This window comes from Panthera tigris, chromosome A3 (assembly GCF_018350195.1).
Source record: "Panthera tigris isolate Pti1 chromosome A3, P.tigris_Pti1_mat1.1, whole genome shotgun sequence".
Classification (NCBI taxonomy): domain Eukaryota; kingdom Metazoa; phylum Chordata; class Mammalia; order Carnivora; family Felidae; genus Panthera; species Panthera tigris.
In genome coordinates this window covers 60412728-60428607 of record NC_056662.1, presented here as the reverse complement: position 1 = coordinate 60428607, position 15880 = coordinate 60412728, and the positions used below count along the sequence as shown (strand labels likewise).

At 34.8% G+C, this 15880-nt stretch overlaps 1 protein-coding gene across 8 annotated transcripts in view; it reads right to left on the bottom strand.

Annotated features, from left to right (window-relative positions):
* The window catches only part of TSGA10 (testis specific 10), a 155261-nt gene that overhangs the window by 99823 nt on the left and 39558 nt on the right, over positions 1-15880 (bottom strand). For all 8 annotated transcript variants that reach the window (XM_042981204.1, XM_042981203.1, XM_042981206.1 and 5 more), the window contains one exon: positions 2756-2871. In XM_042981204.1, the coding sequence (XP_042837138.1) occupies positions 2756-2871 (116 nt within the window). The remainder of the gene's footprint in view (positions 1-2755; positions 2872-15880) is intronic.

The window sequence follows — 15880 nt, the reverse complement described above, 5'->3', positions numbered from 1 at the left end:
TTGAAATACTTTTCAAAGTAAGTTCTCCTGTATTATGTTCAATGGCTGCAAATAAGTACCGTATCCCAAATAAAAAATGGCTTTTGTTGTTAGTGATTAAAAACTAAGATGAATCATGAAATTCCAAACGACACATAAATGTAAAAGCACAATTAACACATTTAAATTAGAACAGCAAAGGAAAGCTCTATATCACAAGTTCTCAAAGTAGATTTACATGTGTGGTAGGGGAGGAGAGGGTGAATGGACAAAATGAGTGGAATATTAAAACAAACTGTGACTTTTCTCCCTCTAATTTCCCCTCCCTCTAGCCTAGAATCACTGTTGCATGTAAGTTGGTAACTACAAGATCTTAATAAATAATTAATTAGGTCATTTTCAGAATCAAATGTCTCCTGATATTCTGATTTTTCTAAAGCAGGGTTATAAAAATTCCTAGGGAAAAAAACATCACAGGAAGTCTGATTCGATTTGTGATAACACCAGCAAACCAATGTCAATGTTGAAGACCTGACTGAATGGTATAAAATAATGGTTTTCAAGTTGTGGGTTCTCATCCAGCACCATTGGCATCATCTGGGAACTTGTCAAATATAAATTCTTGGGTCCCACACCAGACCCACTGAATGAGAAATTCTGAGTGGGCAGAGCAATTTATGTTTTAACAAGTACCCTTCCCAAATGACTTTAATGCCTAACAAAGTTTGAGAAGCACTTGAGGAAATTAGTTAAGATACAAAAGCCTTGGCCATATCTTGCTTCAAAGAGCCTAGCTCCAGTGATGTTTATTAGCACTCCAGGTGATTCTAACACACACCAAGTTTGAAAACCACTGTCGAGAGCTCTACAAGGGAAGTTCTGCTAGACCTCTATGTAAATCCTTCCAACAGACGTCCAGTGCAGTGCTAGGAGAGGTAGCACCATATACTAAGAGGATGATCTATATAGTACTTGAGAATACATCATGTCCCTTTTCCAGAGAGCACTGTCATTAAGGCAAAACGCATGTTTTGGGTGTTCAGATATTTGAGTCCATTCCCACTGGCATTAAATAAATAAATTTAAAAACTCTAAAATAGCTCTAGTATCTCCTAGCTTTAAAAAAAAAATCTCAATTTCACATCCTGCTCAAGCTACCACGCCATTTTTCTGCTTCTGTTAATAGGTAAGCTTTAAAAGACTTCTATTCTCTCCTGTCCCTACTTCTTCATTTCCCAATTATTCCTCAACCTACTCCATCTTCCCCATCCAATAGTCCATTCACACTTTTTTGTCAATGTGACAAAAACCTGCAATGTGCCAAATCCAATCAATAATTTTTCATCTTCATCTTATTTTGCTTCTCAAACATATCTGACAATTGATCATGCTCTCCTTGTAAAAATATTTTGCTCTCTTGCCTCCCAAAATAACACTCACTTCTGGGTTTTCTTCCTACCTCTTTGGCTTCTTCTTACTCAGTCCTGGATCCTCTTCGCCTCATTCTCTATATTTTCCCTAGGCAATTTCATGGTTTTAAAATATCATTTATATACTGATGTGCCCCAAATGTATATCTTTAATTTAGATTTATCTTCTGAGATAAAAACTTATCTATTTAACTGCTTACCTTACATTCTTACTTAGACTTAAAATATCCAAAAATGAGTTCTTTAGTATTTCTTTTTTATAGTTCTGTTGTAATATTTCCTATCTCAATAAAAAGCACCTCCACTAATCTAATGGTTTATGCCAGGCATTTTTGAACTACAAAATAGGAACTTAAAAATATTGCCCATTTACGGGGCACCTGGGCACCTGGGTGGCTCAATCGGTTAAGCACCCAACTTTGGCTCAGTTCATGATCTCACAGTCTGTGAGTTCAAATCCCATGTTGGACTCTGTGCTGATAGCTCAGAGCCTAGTGCCTGCTTCGGATCCTGTGTCTCCCTCTCTCTCTGCCCCTCCCCTGCTTGCACTCTGTCTCTCAAAAATAAATAATAAACATTAAAAAAATTTTTTAAATAAATTGCCAATTTTGGGGTGCCTGGGTGGCTAAGTTGATTAAGCATCTGACTCTTGATTTTGGCTCAGGTCATGGGATCAAGCCCCACATAGGGCTCCATGCTGGGTGTGGAGCCTGCTTAAGATTCTCTCTCCCTCTCCCCCTCTTCTCCACTGGTGTGCTCTCTCTTCTATCTCTCTCTCTCTCTCAAAAAACAATATATTCCCTGTTTTTAAATGGGCTTTTTTATAGTCTTAACCAAAATTTTACTTTACAGTTATAAGTAGATTAAGTTATGACCATAGAGATCCTGGAAAGAAACATAAATAGGTCACTTTATAAAAACAATTTTCTCTGAACCCAAGTGATAAAACAGATATAGCCAAATAAACATATGTATGCTTTCCACCAAAAGTAATACACAGATAGGTACCATGTTTCATTATAATAGCTATGGACAAGCCACAATGGTACGAGTTGTAAATTTATAAGCGTTCATCATAAATTTACAAAGTGTCACTGCTTTGTTTAGCTATTCCTTCATTCAAAACTATGATGCCCTGTCTAAGTATTTGTGGTCCTAAATATAAGGAAAAATTTTTACTATCAAAAAAACCCCATTTTCACTATTTTTGATTCATAAACTTTTAATTTATGGGCCTATTTCCAAGTTTCTCTATGTTATAACTGAAAAGAAGAAAACATATTTTCTATCAGACTTCAAAAAAAAAAAAAAAATATATATATATATATATTAGGGAAAAAACTCACCAATTTTTTCATCCAAGCACATAATTTTCTCCTGAGTAAGCTGTAGTTCATATTTTTTCTTAGCAAGATGTCGTTGAGTATCAGAAAGATCTTTTTCTGTGTTTTCATATAAAAGTCTGTAAACGTTTTAATAATAAAACTAATTCTGAAATTTTTATGCTTTATCAACTTTTTAGTGTATTTAAATCTAAAAACTGGTAAGCACAATAATACACATTTTTTTCATTTTAGCATTTTCTTTATAATACTACATTGTAGGAAGTTTGGAGAAAAAGAGACCCTCAAATCCACCACTCCATAGAAAGCTACTACTAGCATTTTGGTGTTCACTTTTCAGTATTTTTTACAGTGCATATTTAAAGTTACCATACTATAAATTCAAAATTAAATCCTGAGTTTTTTCACTTACACTTAGTCTTTAATATTTTTCAGTCCTATAACACAGCCTTCCAAATCACCTTTTTATTTTTTATATTAAATATAATTTATTCTCAAATTGGTTTCCATACAACACCCAGTGCTCATCCCAACAGGTGCCCTCCTCAATGCCCATCACCCACTTTCCCCTTTCTCCCACACCTCCACAAACCCTCAGTTTATTCTCAGTTTTTAAGTCCCTTATGGTTTGCCTCCCTCCCTCTCTGTAACTTTTTTTTTCTCCCCCCTTCTACTCCCCCTTTGTCTTCTGTTAAGTGTCTCAGGATCCGCATGAGTGAAAACATATGGTATCTGTCTTTCTCTGCCTGACTTATTTCACTTAGCATAATATCTTCCAGTTCCATCCATGTTGTTGCAAATGGCATGATTTCATTCTTTCTCATTGCCAAGTAATATTCCGTTGTATATATAAACCACATCTTCTTTATCCATTCATCAGTTGATGGACATTTAGGCTCTTTCCATAATTTGGCTATTGTTGAAAGTGCTGCTATAAACATTGGGGTACAAGTGCCCCTATGCATCAGCACTCCTGTATCCCTTGGGTAAATTCCTAGCAGTGCTATTGCTGGGTCATAGGGTAGATCTATTTTTAATTTTTTGAGGAACTTCCACACTGTTTTCTAGAGTGGCTGCACCAGTTTGCATTCCCACCAACAGTGCAAGAGGGTGCCCGTTTCTCCACATCCTCGCCAGCATCTGTAGTCTCCTGATTTGTTCATTTTAGCCACTCTGACTGGCGTGAGGTGATATCTCAGTGTGGTTTTGATTTGTATTTCCCTGATGAGGAGTGACGTTGAGCATCTTTTCATGTGTCTGTTGGCCATCTGGATGTCTTCTTTAGAAAAATGTCTATTCATGTCTTCTGCCCATTTCTTCACTGGATTATTTGTTTTTTGGGCATGGAGTTTGGTGAGTTCTTTACAGATTTTGGATACTAGCCCTTTATCCGATATGTCATTTGCAAATATCTTTTCCCATTCCATTGGTTGCCTTTGTACAGAAATCAGTTACATTTTTATACACAAATAATGAAGCAACAGAAAGAGAAATGAAGAAACTGATCCCATTCACAATTGCACCAAGAATCATAAAATACTTAGGAATAAACCTAATCAAAGATGTAAAAGATCTGTATGCTGAAAACTATAGAAAGTTTATATGAAGGAAATTGAAGAAGATACAAAGAAATGGAAAACATTCCATGCTCATGGACTGAAAGAATAAATATTGTTAAAATGTCAATACTACCCAAAGCAATCTACACATTCAATGCAATCCCAATCGAAATTGCACCAGCATTCTTCTCCAAGCTAGAACAAGCAATCCTAAAATTTGCATGGAACCACAAAAGATCTGGAATAGCCAATGTAATATTGAAGAAGAAAATCAAAGAGGGAGGCATCACAGTTCCAGACTTTAGCCTCTACAAAGCTCTACAAGAGCTTTAGCTCTTACAAAGCTGTAATCATCAAGACAGTATGGTATTGGCACAAAAACAGACACAAAGACCAATGAATAGAATACAGACTCCAGAATTGGACCCACAAATGTATGGCCAACTAATCTTTGACAAAGCAGGAAAGAGTATCCAATGGAAAAAGACAGTCTTTAAAAAATGGTGCTGGGAGAACTGGACAGCAACATGCAGAAGAATGAAACTAGACCACTTTTTTACACCATTCACAAAAACAAACTCAAAATTGATAAAGGACCTGAATGTGAGACCGGAAACCATTAAAACCCTAGAGGAGAAAGCAGGAAAAAACCTCTTTGACCTCAGACGCAGCAATTTCTTACTTGACACATCTCCAAAGGCAAGGGAATTAAAAGCAAAAATGAACTATTGGGACCTCATCAAGATATAAAACTTCTGCACTGCAAAGGAAACCAAATCACCCTTTTAAGGATGAAAAGTATTATATGAGCAATAGCCATTTCCTTCTAAGTAAATACAATCATTTATTTAAGTACTCCTCTATTATTAGACATTTAGGTTCATTTTGGTTTTTAACTATTACTAATAAATTTTTAATGAACAGAATTTCATTCCACAAACATTTAGGAAGCTAGGGTGAAGTAGGTGGGCACTGGCTTTATCCTCAAGAAGTACACAGTCAATAAACAAACAAACAGACTATAATTTCTGGCAATATGGAAACTAGATAATCTGAAAGTTCCCTCAACACAAAACACTTAGACATACTGAATAAAATGAGCATCTCTTTAAATGTATAGCAAAATTTATTTTGTAAGAGAAATCAGAGCAGTAAGACTATGAACTAATGTTATATTATATGTGGTTGGGATTTCCCTGTCTCACTAGCCTAAGGTCTTATGTTTTAAATCAGAAACAGAGTAAGAGGACAGAAATGTCCGCAACACAAGTATGAGAACTAAGATCCTCCACGTAAAGCTAATGAGAGCTACACTATTAGTGGAAAGGTCAAACTAGACAAAATCAGCTTGTCAACCATTACTAGGCACAGGATAACAGTAACAATTAAAAGTCTTTCTTGGGAATTCTTAACATCAAAATAAGAAATCTAAATAAAATCTGGTTCTAGGATGGTCATATAATCTAGAACACTTGGTAGAAATAAACACATAACTTCTCTGACAAGATATACTCTCAACCCAGACACAGAACTAAACCTTAGATAAAGGCCTGTTGAAAACAAGCTCCCAATCCAAATTTCAAAATCATATTAAGGAATAATCCAAACTTAGTGTGAGTCAAGACACACAAAATTAGAGCCCTATAACTTCATATTATAGCATTATCAAATAGAAACTTAAAAACAGATGTGCTTAAATACAAAGACATAGAAGAATATATAATAAGAAAAAAGTCTAGATTTTTAAAAGAACCTAAAAGAACTTCAGGAAATTAAACTAAAATCATTGAAATTTTTAAAAAGAAACAATATCAACAGATAAGTTTAAGAACAAAATAAACACAGCTGAAGAGACAATTAGTAAGCTGGAAAAAAACAGATCAGAGGAAATTACCTATAATAGAGTACAGATAAAAAGAAAAATACAGAAGAGGTTAAGCAATATAAAGAAAAGAACGAGAAGGTCCAATATTCATCTAATTCCAGGATAGAATACACACAATATTCAAAGAAATAATGGCTAATAAAATATATGAAATCTTAGAATAAAGAATGACCAGTGAAAAATACAAACACCAATATTAAAGGAACATAAGTCCTGGGAAGAACAAAATAAATCTGTATCCATTAAGACAATTACAAATGGGGGAGGTGAAAAGATTTAATGGGAGTGAAGATTTCTACACTTAAACTGATAACTGTGGCACCAATAGACTATGATGAGTTACATATGTAAAATGAAATACCTACACCAACAGAGAAAATATCTATACAGAGATACTAGAAAGTATTAGATACATTAAAATGGAGTTCTAAAAATGTTCAAGTAACCCACAGAACGGCAGGAAAAAAAAAAGAAAAGAGGTAAGAAAAACAAATGGAGGGGTGCCTGGGTGGCTCAGTTGGGTGAGTGTCCAACTTCGGCTCAGGTCATGATCTAGTGGTTGATGAATTCTAGCCCAGCATCAGGCTCTGTGCTGACAGCTCAGAGCCTGGAGCCTGCTTCAGAATCTGTTTCTCCCTCTCTCTCTGCCCCTCCCCCACTCGTGCTCTGTCTCTGTCTCAAAAATAAATAAACATTTAAAACAAAATTTAAGATTATTAAAAACAGAAAATTTCTGCTTCACTTAGTAACAGTTTCAACTGTTCAGATCAATGCTTTCAGTGAGAACAAACTAGGAAAGCTGGGAAGCAGGTGGCAGCAGAGAGCTGGGGGTGAAGAATTACTTGAGCAAGATTTGAGAAGAAAAGACAAGAGAAGAGAAAGAGAAATAGGTAAGTCTGGAATATGATAATTGTTTTCCCCTAAAGAAATCTCTGACTCAGGGAAAGGTAGATAAGAGGCTGAAAAGCTGAGTAGCAACTGTGACAATTTCAAGAAGTTAGGGTACAAAAACAGGAGTCAAGTCCCGCCAAGAAAGGGTAAAATACTGAGTAAACCACTTTCTCCTACACATACACATTTGTTTGGGACCCTGAATAGTTAAAACAAAAGATTTAAGCCCAGATTCAAATTATCTCAGTTCTGACAAAGCAAATTATATATATACATACCCCTCAAATTATCTCAGTTCTGACAAAAGCAAATACATATATCCTCTCTAGATGAAAACAATATTCTGGTCTCAAATGATTTCTATACATTTTCATATTCAGTATTATATACTCAGTCAAAAATGACCAGACACACAGAAGACAACATCACAAACTGGAAAAAATAAGAGAAACAAAAGATAACAAGAATAGACTCAATAAAAATAGAACCATGCAGAATCAAGATAACGGAGTTATCAGAAACAGAACTTTAAAAAAAACAACTATGCTTAATATATCAAAGGAGAAAAAAAGCCAAGATTGAAGATTTCTCAAGAGACTTGAAAATATATATTTTAAAAGTGTCAAATACAAATTCCAGAAATGAAAAATGCAAAAACCAAAATTAATTCAACTGATAAGGTTTAACAGCAAGTTCAACCACAGTCAAAGAGGAAATGAGTGAACTAGAAGAAGGGTCAGAAAAAAATTCAGAATACAGTATGAAGGGGCAAAAGTAACATCTGAAATGAAAACAGTGGAGAGTTCTCTAAAACTGCTGAAAGATATCAAGCAACAAAGTAAAAAAATCCTCCAAACCCAAGGATAAGTTAAACACACACACACACACACACACACACACACACACACACACACACACACCTAGGAACATATAGTGGATTAAAAGGAGCCATATAGAGAATACCTTATAAGTAGAAAGGAAAAAGACAAACTATATTCAACAGTTTGAATCAGATAAAAAATAGACTGATATGGGTATAATTACTATGAGTGCTCTGACCATGGGCACTCTGGCTGCCTGGGAAAACATTAGGAAAGCTATCACTGTGTCCCTTGGCTCATGGAAGGCAGCAAGGGGTTTCAGTGGTGCTATTACAAAAACTTACCTCGCTTTTGGCAGAGAACTACCATGGACAATTAAGACAAAACATTCTCTGTACAATATCTGACTATTACAAAATCCTACCTAATTCCTACTTTTATTTGGCATGCATTTGGGGGAAAACAAAACATTGTCTGCAGAATGGTACGATAAATCAACAATAAGAAAATATTTGAAAGTATAGTGAAGTTCTACTTTAGTCCAACTGAAGAATCTTTTCAAATGCCTTGACAAATTATTTTCTTAGCTTTTTTTCTTGTAAAACAGTATTTAAAAATTCATGCTGGGGGGGTACCTGGGTGGCTCAGTTGGTTAAGTGTCCAACTTTGGTTCAGGTCATGATCTCCCAGTTCATAGGTTCAAGCCCCACCTCAGGCTGTGCTGACAGCTTAGAGCCTGGAGCCTGCTTCAGATTCTGTGTCTCCCTCTCTCTCTGTTCCTCCCCCATTAGCACTCTCTTTCTCTCTCTTTCAAAAATAAAGATCACACACACACTCTCTCTCTAAAATAAATAAAAGATTTAAAAAACTTTTTTTGAACACATGCTGGGGCGCCTGGATGGCTCAATTGGTTAAGCACCCAATTCTTGATCTCAGCTCAGGTCTTGATCTTAGGGTCCTGAGCTCAATCCCTGTATTGGGCTCCATGCTGAGTACGAATCCTACTTAAAGAGAAAAATCATTAAAAAATGCATGCTAAGTGGTGCCTGGCTGGCTCTGTTGGTAGAGTGCACAACTCTTGATCTCAGGGTTGTGGATTTGAGCCCCACGCTGGATATAGAGATTTTTTTTAATCTTAAATAAAATGCATACTAAAGTCAGAAGTATAAATGTAATGAGCCTATCAATTCATATGATAATGATGAATCCTGAAAGACACACGGGAGGATTGGCAAAACCTTCCAGTGTACACTGTGGCTATTTCTATGCTGTTAAATTGCATTACAGCCATCTATTTTCCAAAATAGCCAACAACAGAGATCCATCTAATACAAAAAACAAAATGGAAAACTACACACATGATCAGAAGTCATCAAATCAGATCTTTAAATCACTGATCAATAAACCCACACCTAAAACACATTTAAGCAATAGAAACTTTAGATATAAAGCCAGTAGCTTCTTTTGCAGACTCTTGTAACTCTAATGTCAGAAAAGACTCTTACAACTCCTCCAAGAAATACTTAGAACTTCATAATTTTGCTAATGTTTATTTATTTTTGAAAGGGAGAGAGATTAAGAGACAGAGCACAAGCGAGGGAGGGGCGGATAGAGGGAGACACAGAATTGAAGTAGGCTCCAGGCTCTGAGATGTCAGCACAGAGCCGGATGCAGGGCTCGAACCCACAAACCACAAGATCATGACCTGAGCCAAAGTCAGACACTTAACCAAAGGAGCCACCCAGGTACCCCAGAACTTTAAACAGCTATCTATATATAGTTTTTTCAAATGCCCAGAGTCCTAGACTAGATTTTGGCTGCTTCCAAGTTTGGGCAATTATGATTAGAGCTGCTATAAACATCATGTCCACATTTCTGTGTGCACATAAGACTCAATTACTTTGAGTAAATACCATGGAGTTTTGTATGTTAAGACTGTGTTTAGCTTTGTAGAAACTGACTGTCAAATAAAGTGCCTGTACCATTCTGAATTCCCACCAGCAATGAATAGGAGCCCCTATTGATCCACGTCCTCACCAGCATTTTTGTCAGTGATCCAGATTTTGTCTATTCTAATAAGTATATAATGGAATCTCATTGTTGTTTTAATTTGAATTTCGCTGATGACCTATGATGTGGAACATCTTTTCATACGCTTATGTGCCATCTGTATATCTTCTTTGGTGAGGTCTGCTAAGGTTTTTGGCCCATTTTTTTAATTGGGTTGTTTTCTTATTATTGAATTTTTAAACAGTTCTTTGTAGTTTTGGTTAATAGCTCTTTATCAGATGTGCCTTTGGCAAATATTTTTTCCCAGTCTGTGGCTTGGCTTCTCATTTTCTTGACATTGTCTTTTGCAGAGCAGAAGTATTTAATTTTAATGAAGTCCAAATAATCAACAATTTCTTGCATGGATTGTGCCTTCGGTGTTGTATCTAAAAAGTCATCAACATACTCAAGAAAAACTAGATTTTCTCCTGTTGTCTTCTAGAGGTTTTAAAGTTTTGCATTTTACATTTAGGTATACGATCCATTTTGAGTTAATTTGAAGGGTGTGATATCTGTGTTACTTTTTTTTTTCTTTTTTTTTTTTTTCTTGGCATGTGGATATTAGTTGTTCCAGCACCATTTGTGGAGAAGACTATCTCTGCCCTATTATATTGCCTTTGCTCCTTTGTCAAAGATCAGTTGCCTATGTTTACATGGCCTATTTCTGGACTGTCTATTCTGTTCCATTGATCTATTTGTCTATTCTTTTACCAATACCACACTGTCTTGATTACTGTAGCTTTTTAGTAAGTCTTGAAGTCAAGTAGCATCAGTGCTCCAACTTAGTTTTTCTTCAATTTCTGTTGCCCATTCTTTTGCCTCTCCATATAACCTTTAGAATCTGTTCATTGGGGTGCCTGGGTGGCTCAGTCAGTTGAGTGTCCAACTTCAGCTCAGTCATGAACTCACAGCTTGTGAGTTCAGGCCCTGTGTCAGGCTCTGTGCTAACAGCTCAGAGCCTGGAGCCTGCTTTGGATTCTGTGTCTCCCTCTCTCTCTGCCCCTCCCCTGCTCATGCTCTGTTTCTCTCTCTCTCGAAAATAAATAAACATTAAAAAAAATTTAATAAAAAATAAAAATAAATTAAAAAAGAAGCTGTTCATTGATATCCACAAATAACTTGCAGCAATTTTGATTTGAACTTATTCAATCTATAGAACAAGTTGGGAAGAATGGACATCTTGAAAATATTAAGTTTTCCTATCCATGAACATTGAATATTTTTCAATGTATTTAGTTCCTCTTTGATTTCTTTCACTAGTTTTGTAGTTTTCCTCATATAGATTTTACACATAATTTGTTAGATTTATATTTAAGTACCCTGGAATCTTGGCCTGAGCCAAAATCAAGAGTCAGACGCTTAACCAACTGAGCCACCCAGGAGCCCCTAGAATAGATTTTAATACTGAAATCTTTTTAGTTGCAAATAACCAAACTCAAACTAAACCAGTCTTTGGAATCACTGAACATAAAGGCCCAAACTAACTTTTTGTTAACAGATAGCTCTATCAATCATTCAACTATATGAGAAATTCTTCCTAGAAATGTTTGATACTCTGATGCAGACACACAGATCTTTTTCTTTTTTTTAATCTCCTTTGAGGAAATACTCTGAAAACAATCCAACTTTTTACTATTGTTGATTTATCTGACATAGAAACCCAAATAGAAGAACTGCTGCTACTAAAACATACCTATTTAGAAAGAAAAGTTCATTTAAGCCATATAGAAACACAGATAATGAGTACTTGTTTTGAAACACTGGAGATTTTCTTCTTCATCAGCAGGTAAACCCAAACAGAAATGCATCCATTTCTTTGTGGCTGATTTGACTTAAAACACTATGGAACCTGTTTAGACATATAGATATCCAGACATGTGCTAACCTGTGCTTAGAATTCAACTTCTAGTGAGTGGAGTTCACACATGGGACAAAACATAATTTTCCCATCAACTGACAAAAGAGAGAACAGGAACAATATTTTAACTATACTTGAATGTAGTTGGATTACATAACTCCTATGTAGATTCTCTGTAATTCTTTGCCTTTTGTACATACAAATACGAAACTATGATATAAATATATTACAAAATACAAAATATTGATCTATAAAAAATAAGCTGACACTTCACACTACTCAGCAGAAATAATGCAAGTCATAAGATACTGGAAAGATAGTATCAAAGTGTTAAAAATAATTTCCAACCTTTAGAATTCTCTACCTTGCAAAAATATCCTTCAATACCAGCATGGTTGCAACAAAAGTTATGAGAAATGCTCTGCTTTGAGTATATTTTGAAGACAGAACAAACTGGATTGGATATGGATACATGAAAGGAGAAATCATAGATTGCTTCAAGGTTTCAGGCCAAGAATTGCATGAACAGACTTTCCATTTGCTGAGATGGGAAGACTGAAAGAATAAATTTGTGGGTGTTGGAGGGTGAAGGATAGTGGATAGCAGAACTCAGGTTTGGAAATGTTAAGTTTTGAGATGTCAATGAGACATCCTAGTGAAGATGAAAAGGAGGTGGTTGTACATTCAAGTCCAGAGTTCAAGACAGAAATCCATGCTACAGATACACATTTGAGAGTCAAGAGTAAATACACAAGACTAGATGAATTCACTGATGGATGAGTACATATACAAGAAGAGAAGCAGTCTAAGACTGAGCTTGAGGATACTCGAACATTTGGAGGTCATGGAGGATGAACTAGAAGAGCCTGAAACAGGACAGCCAAAGAGAGGAAAAGAAAATCAAATGAGCATGGTACCTCAGAAGCCAAAGGAGTAGCTAAAAACACAACTGATTATATTTGTCAAATGTTGCTGATAGGTGAAACAAAATGAAGACTGAGGATCAACCACTGAATTGAGCAACATGAAAGTAAATATTGCCTTGTAAAAAGTTTTCATAGAATGGTGGGAGAAAAGACAGATTACAGTAGGTTTAAAAGAGAATAAAATGTAAGATTCTGGAGCCAGAAGTTTAGACAACTCTTTCAGTGAAATTCCTGTAAATGAGACACAAAATTTAGTCCAAATTTGTAATATCTGAATAATATGATTACAAATCTGAACTAAGGGACAAATACAAAAGTATTGCAGAATTTATAGACTATTTCAGATTTTACAAATTTCTTAAGTATACACAGATAATTACCAAAAACTGATCATAAAAGTAGAGGGCAACAAATTTCAGAAATTTGAAATCTAACAGTATGTTCTGCGAAGCAATGTAATTAGCAAGAAGTCAATCAAAGATAAGTGAAAATTCATTATGTTTTTGGATACTTAAAATCACACTTTTAAACAACCAATAGATCAAGAAGTAATGATGGAAAACTGGAAAACATTTCACAAGTACATAACAAAACTTACAGGATACATTCAAATAAGTATTTTGAGGAAAACTTATGGCTTTAGATGTTTATATCAGAAATAAAGCTGAAAAGTAATAATATAAGCATTTGTCTGAAAAACTTAAAAATAAATCTAAAGAAAATAGAGACAATAAAGAACAAAACTTTATGAGGATCACCAAAGCAAATGTTAGTCCTTTGAAAAGACTAATGACAACAGACTAAAAAAGAGGAAATCACTACAGATTCTGTAGACATTAAAATGTTCATAGGATATTGTAAACAAAATTATTCAAAAAATGTTTTAAAATTTAGAGAAAGTGAACAAATGCCTCAAAAGTATCTATTGAATGGCATAAGAAGAAACTTCTAATTGTTCCTTTATCCATTAAACAAATAAAATAAATCCTTCCCTCAAAAAAAAAAAAAAGTTGGGCCCAAAAGGCTTCATTGGTTAAGTACTAAAACTCTAATATTATTCAAATTCTTCAAGGTATTAAAAGAAGACAAAATGAATTGAGAAGATTATTATAAGGTTTACATGACATTGATAACAAATTCTGATTTTAAGTAGTCCTAAGAAAGGCAAGTTATTGGCCAAAATCAATTATAAAAATAAATGTAAATAGCTCAAACAAAACATTAGTTAATGTACAACAGTAATCTATAAAAAGTATAATATATCCTGACCGATTTGACAAAGCACATCTATTCCTGAAAAAAAAGTTCTCAGTAATCTGAGAATAAAAGGAAACTTCTTCAACCTGATAGAAGACATCTATGAAAAACATACAGCTAACATCATACTAACTGTTGAGAGTCTAAATGCTTCCCCCTATGATGTGGAACAAGACAAGGATGTCTACTTCACCATTTCTACTGAACACTGTTAGTAGATATTCTAGCCAATGCAATAAGAAACAGAAAACAAAAACAAACAAACAAAAAAAGGCATGCAGACTAAGCATGTAAAACCGTCTTTATTTGCAGATGCTCTAAGTGTCTATGTAGAAAATTAACCAGATTCTACAAAAAGGCCACTAGAACCAAAATGTAAATTTAGCAAAGTTGTAAAATACCAGATAAATATACAAAAATCAATTGTAGGACTTCTGATTTCAACTCTGACAAATAAGGAGCTTAGAAACTGTCATTTCCATTGTTATAAGAACAAAAAGATGAACAAAATGAAAATCAAAGACTTGCTGTGACACATTAGAAGAGTGAATTACAGAGCAAACTGCCAATTCAAATTCTGAAAAGAATAATCAAGATCTGATCATCTGGAGCAAAAGCCAGCTGAATCACAAATGGTTAAGAAATTTAAATGATAAATTTGATGCATTGCTGGAAGTTGAGTTTGTACTAACATGAGAGTGAGAAGCTCCTAGGGGCCACAATCTTAGAAGGGTCCCTATACTTCAGTGTGTTTACCTCCAGGAACTCCAGTAGGTTCTCACAGTAAAGATCTGAGAAAGATCCCCTTATGACTCTGACAGGGGAAAAGTAATTATTATGAAATATGCCCAGAGCATTCTCCATAATAGGCTTAATCTTCAAGTAAAAAGACTTTACCAGAGCTTTATCCCAGCTAGAGAAGGGCATTTCTCCCACTTTACCCTCTCTAGCCTTCCTGTTTCACATAAGTGGATAAAAAAATAAAAGTTATACCACTGGAAAACATGTTCCCTCCTCTCACCTAACCAACACATTAATAGTGCTCCATGATAATCACAGTGAATTACAAGCAAAAGAGCTGCAAGATGCAAGCTCTCACTTAGGAGGGATACTTAAGGAAGCTTAAAGTCAAAAAGAGAAACAATCAGAACATAGGAACTTGAAGTCTCTGGCATCTGCATCTACAACACACACTGAACTTAGATCAACTTCCAGTCAAATTAACATAAACATTTACACAAAAGGCTTATTTACTTCAGTTAACACCCAATACGTGTGGCTTCAACAAAAAAAAAAATTACAAGGCATGCCAAAAGTCAAGCAAAAACACAACCTGAAGAATGAAACCAGACTCAGATATAGCACAGACATGGGAATTATCAGAAAATTTAAAATAACTATGATTAATTGGTTAAGGAGATTAATGGAAAAAGTAGACAATATGCAGTAATAGGTGGGTAACATAAACAGATGAAAACCTGAGAGAAACAAAATGAAATGCTAGAAAGTAAATTATTGTGACAAAAATGAAGAATATCTTTGATGGTCTCATCAGCAGATTAGACACAGTCAAGCATAAATCATTGAGCTTGAAAACAGGTCAATAAAACTTCCCAAACTAAAATGCGAAATGAAAAAGAAAAAAAAACAAAACAACAGAACATCCAAGAACTGTGGGTATAACTGAAATACCAAAAGGAGAAAAAACAAGAGAATAAGAGCATAAGAAATATTTGAAATAATTATAAAATAAGTCATGGGGATGAAAAGTACAGCATAGGGAATATACTCAATAATACTGTAATAACTGTACAGTGATCCATGGAAACTACACTTGTTGTGGCGAACATTTCATAATGTATATAAATTGTCAAATCACTGT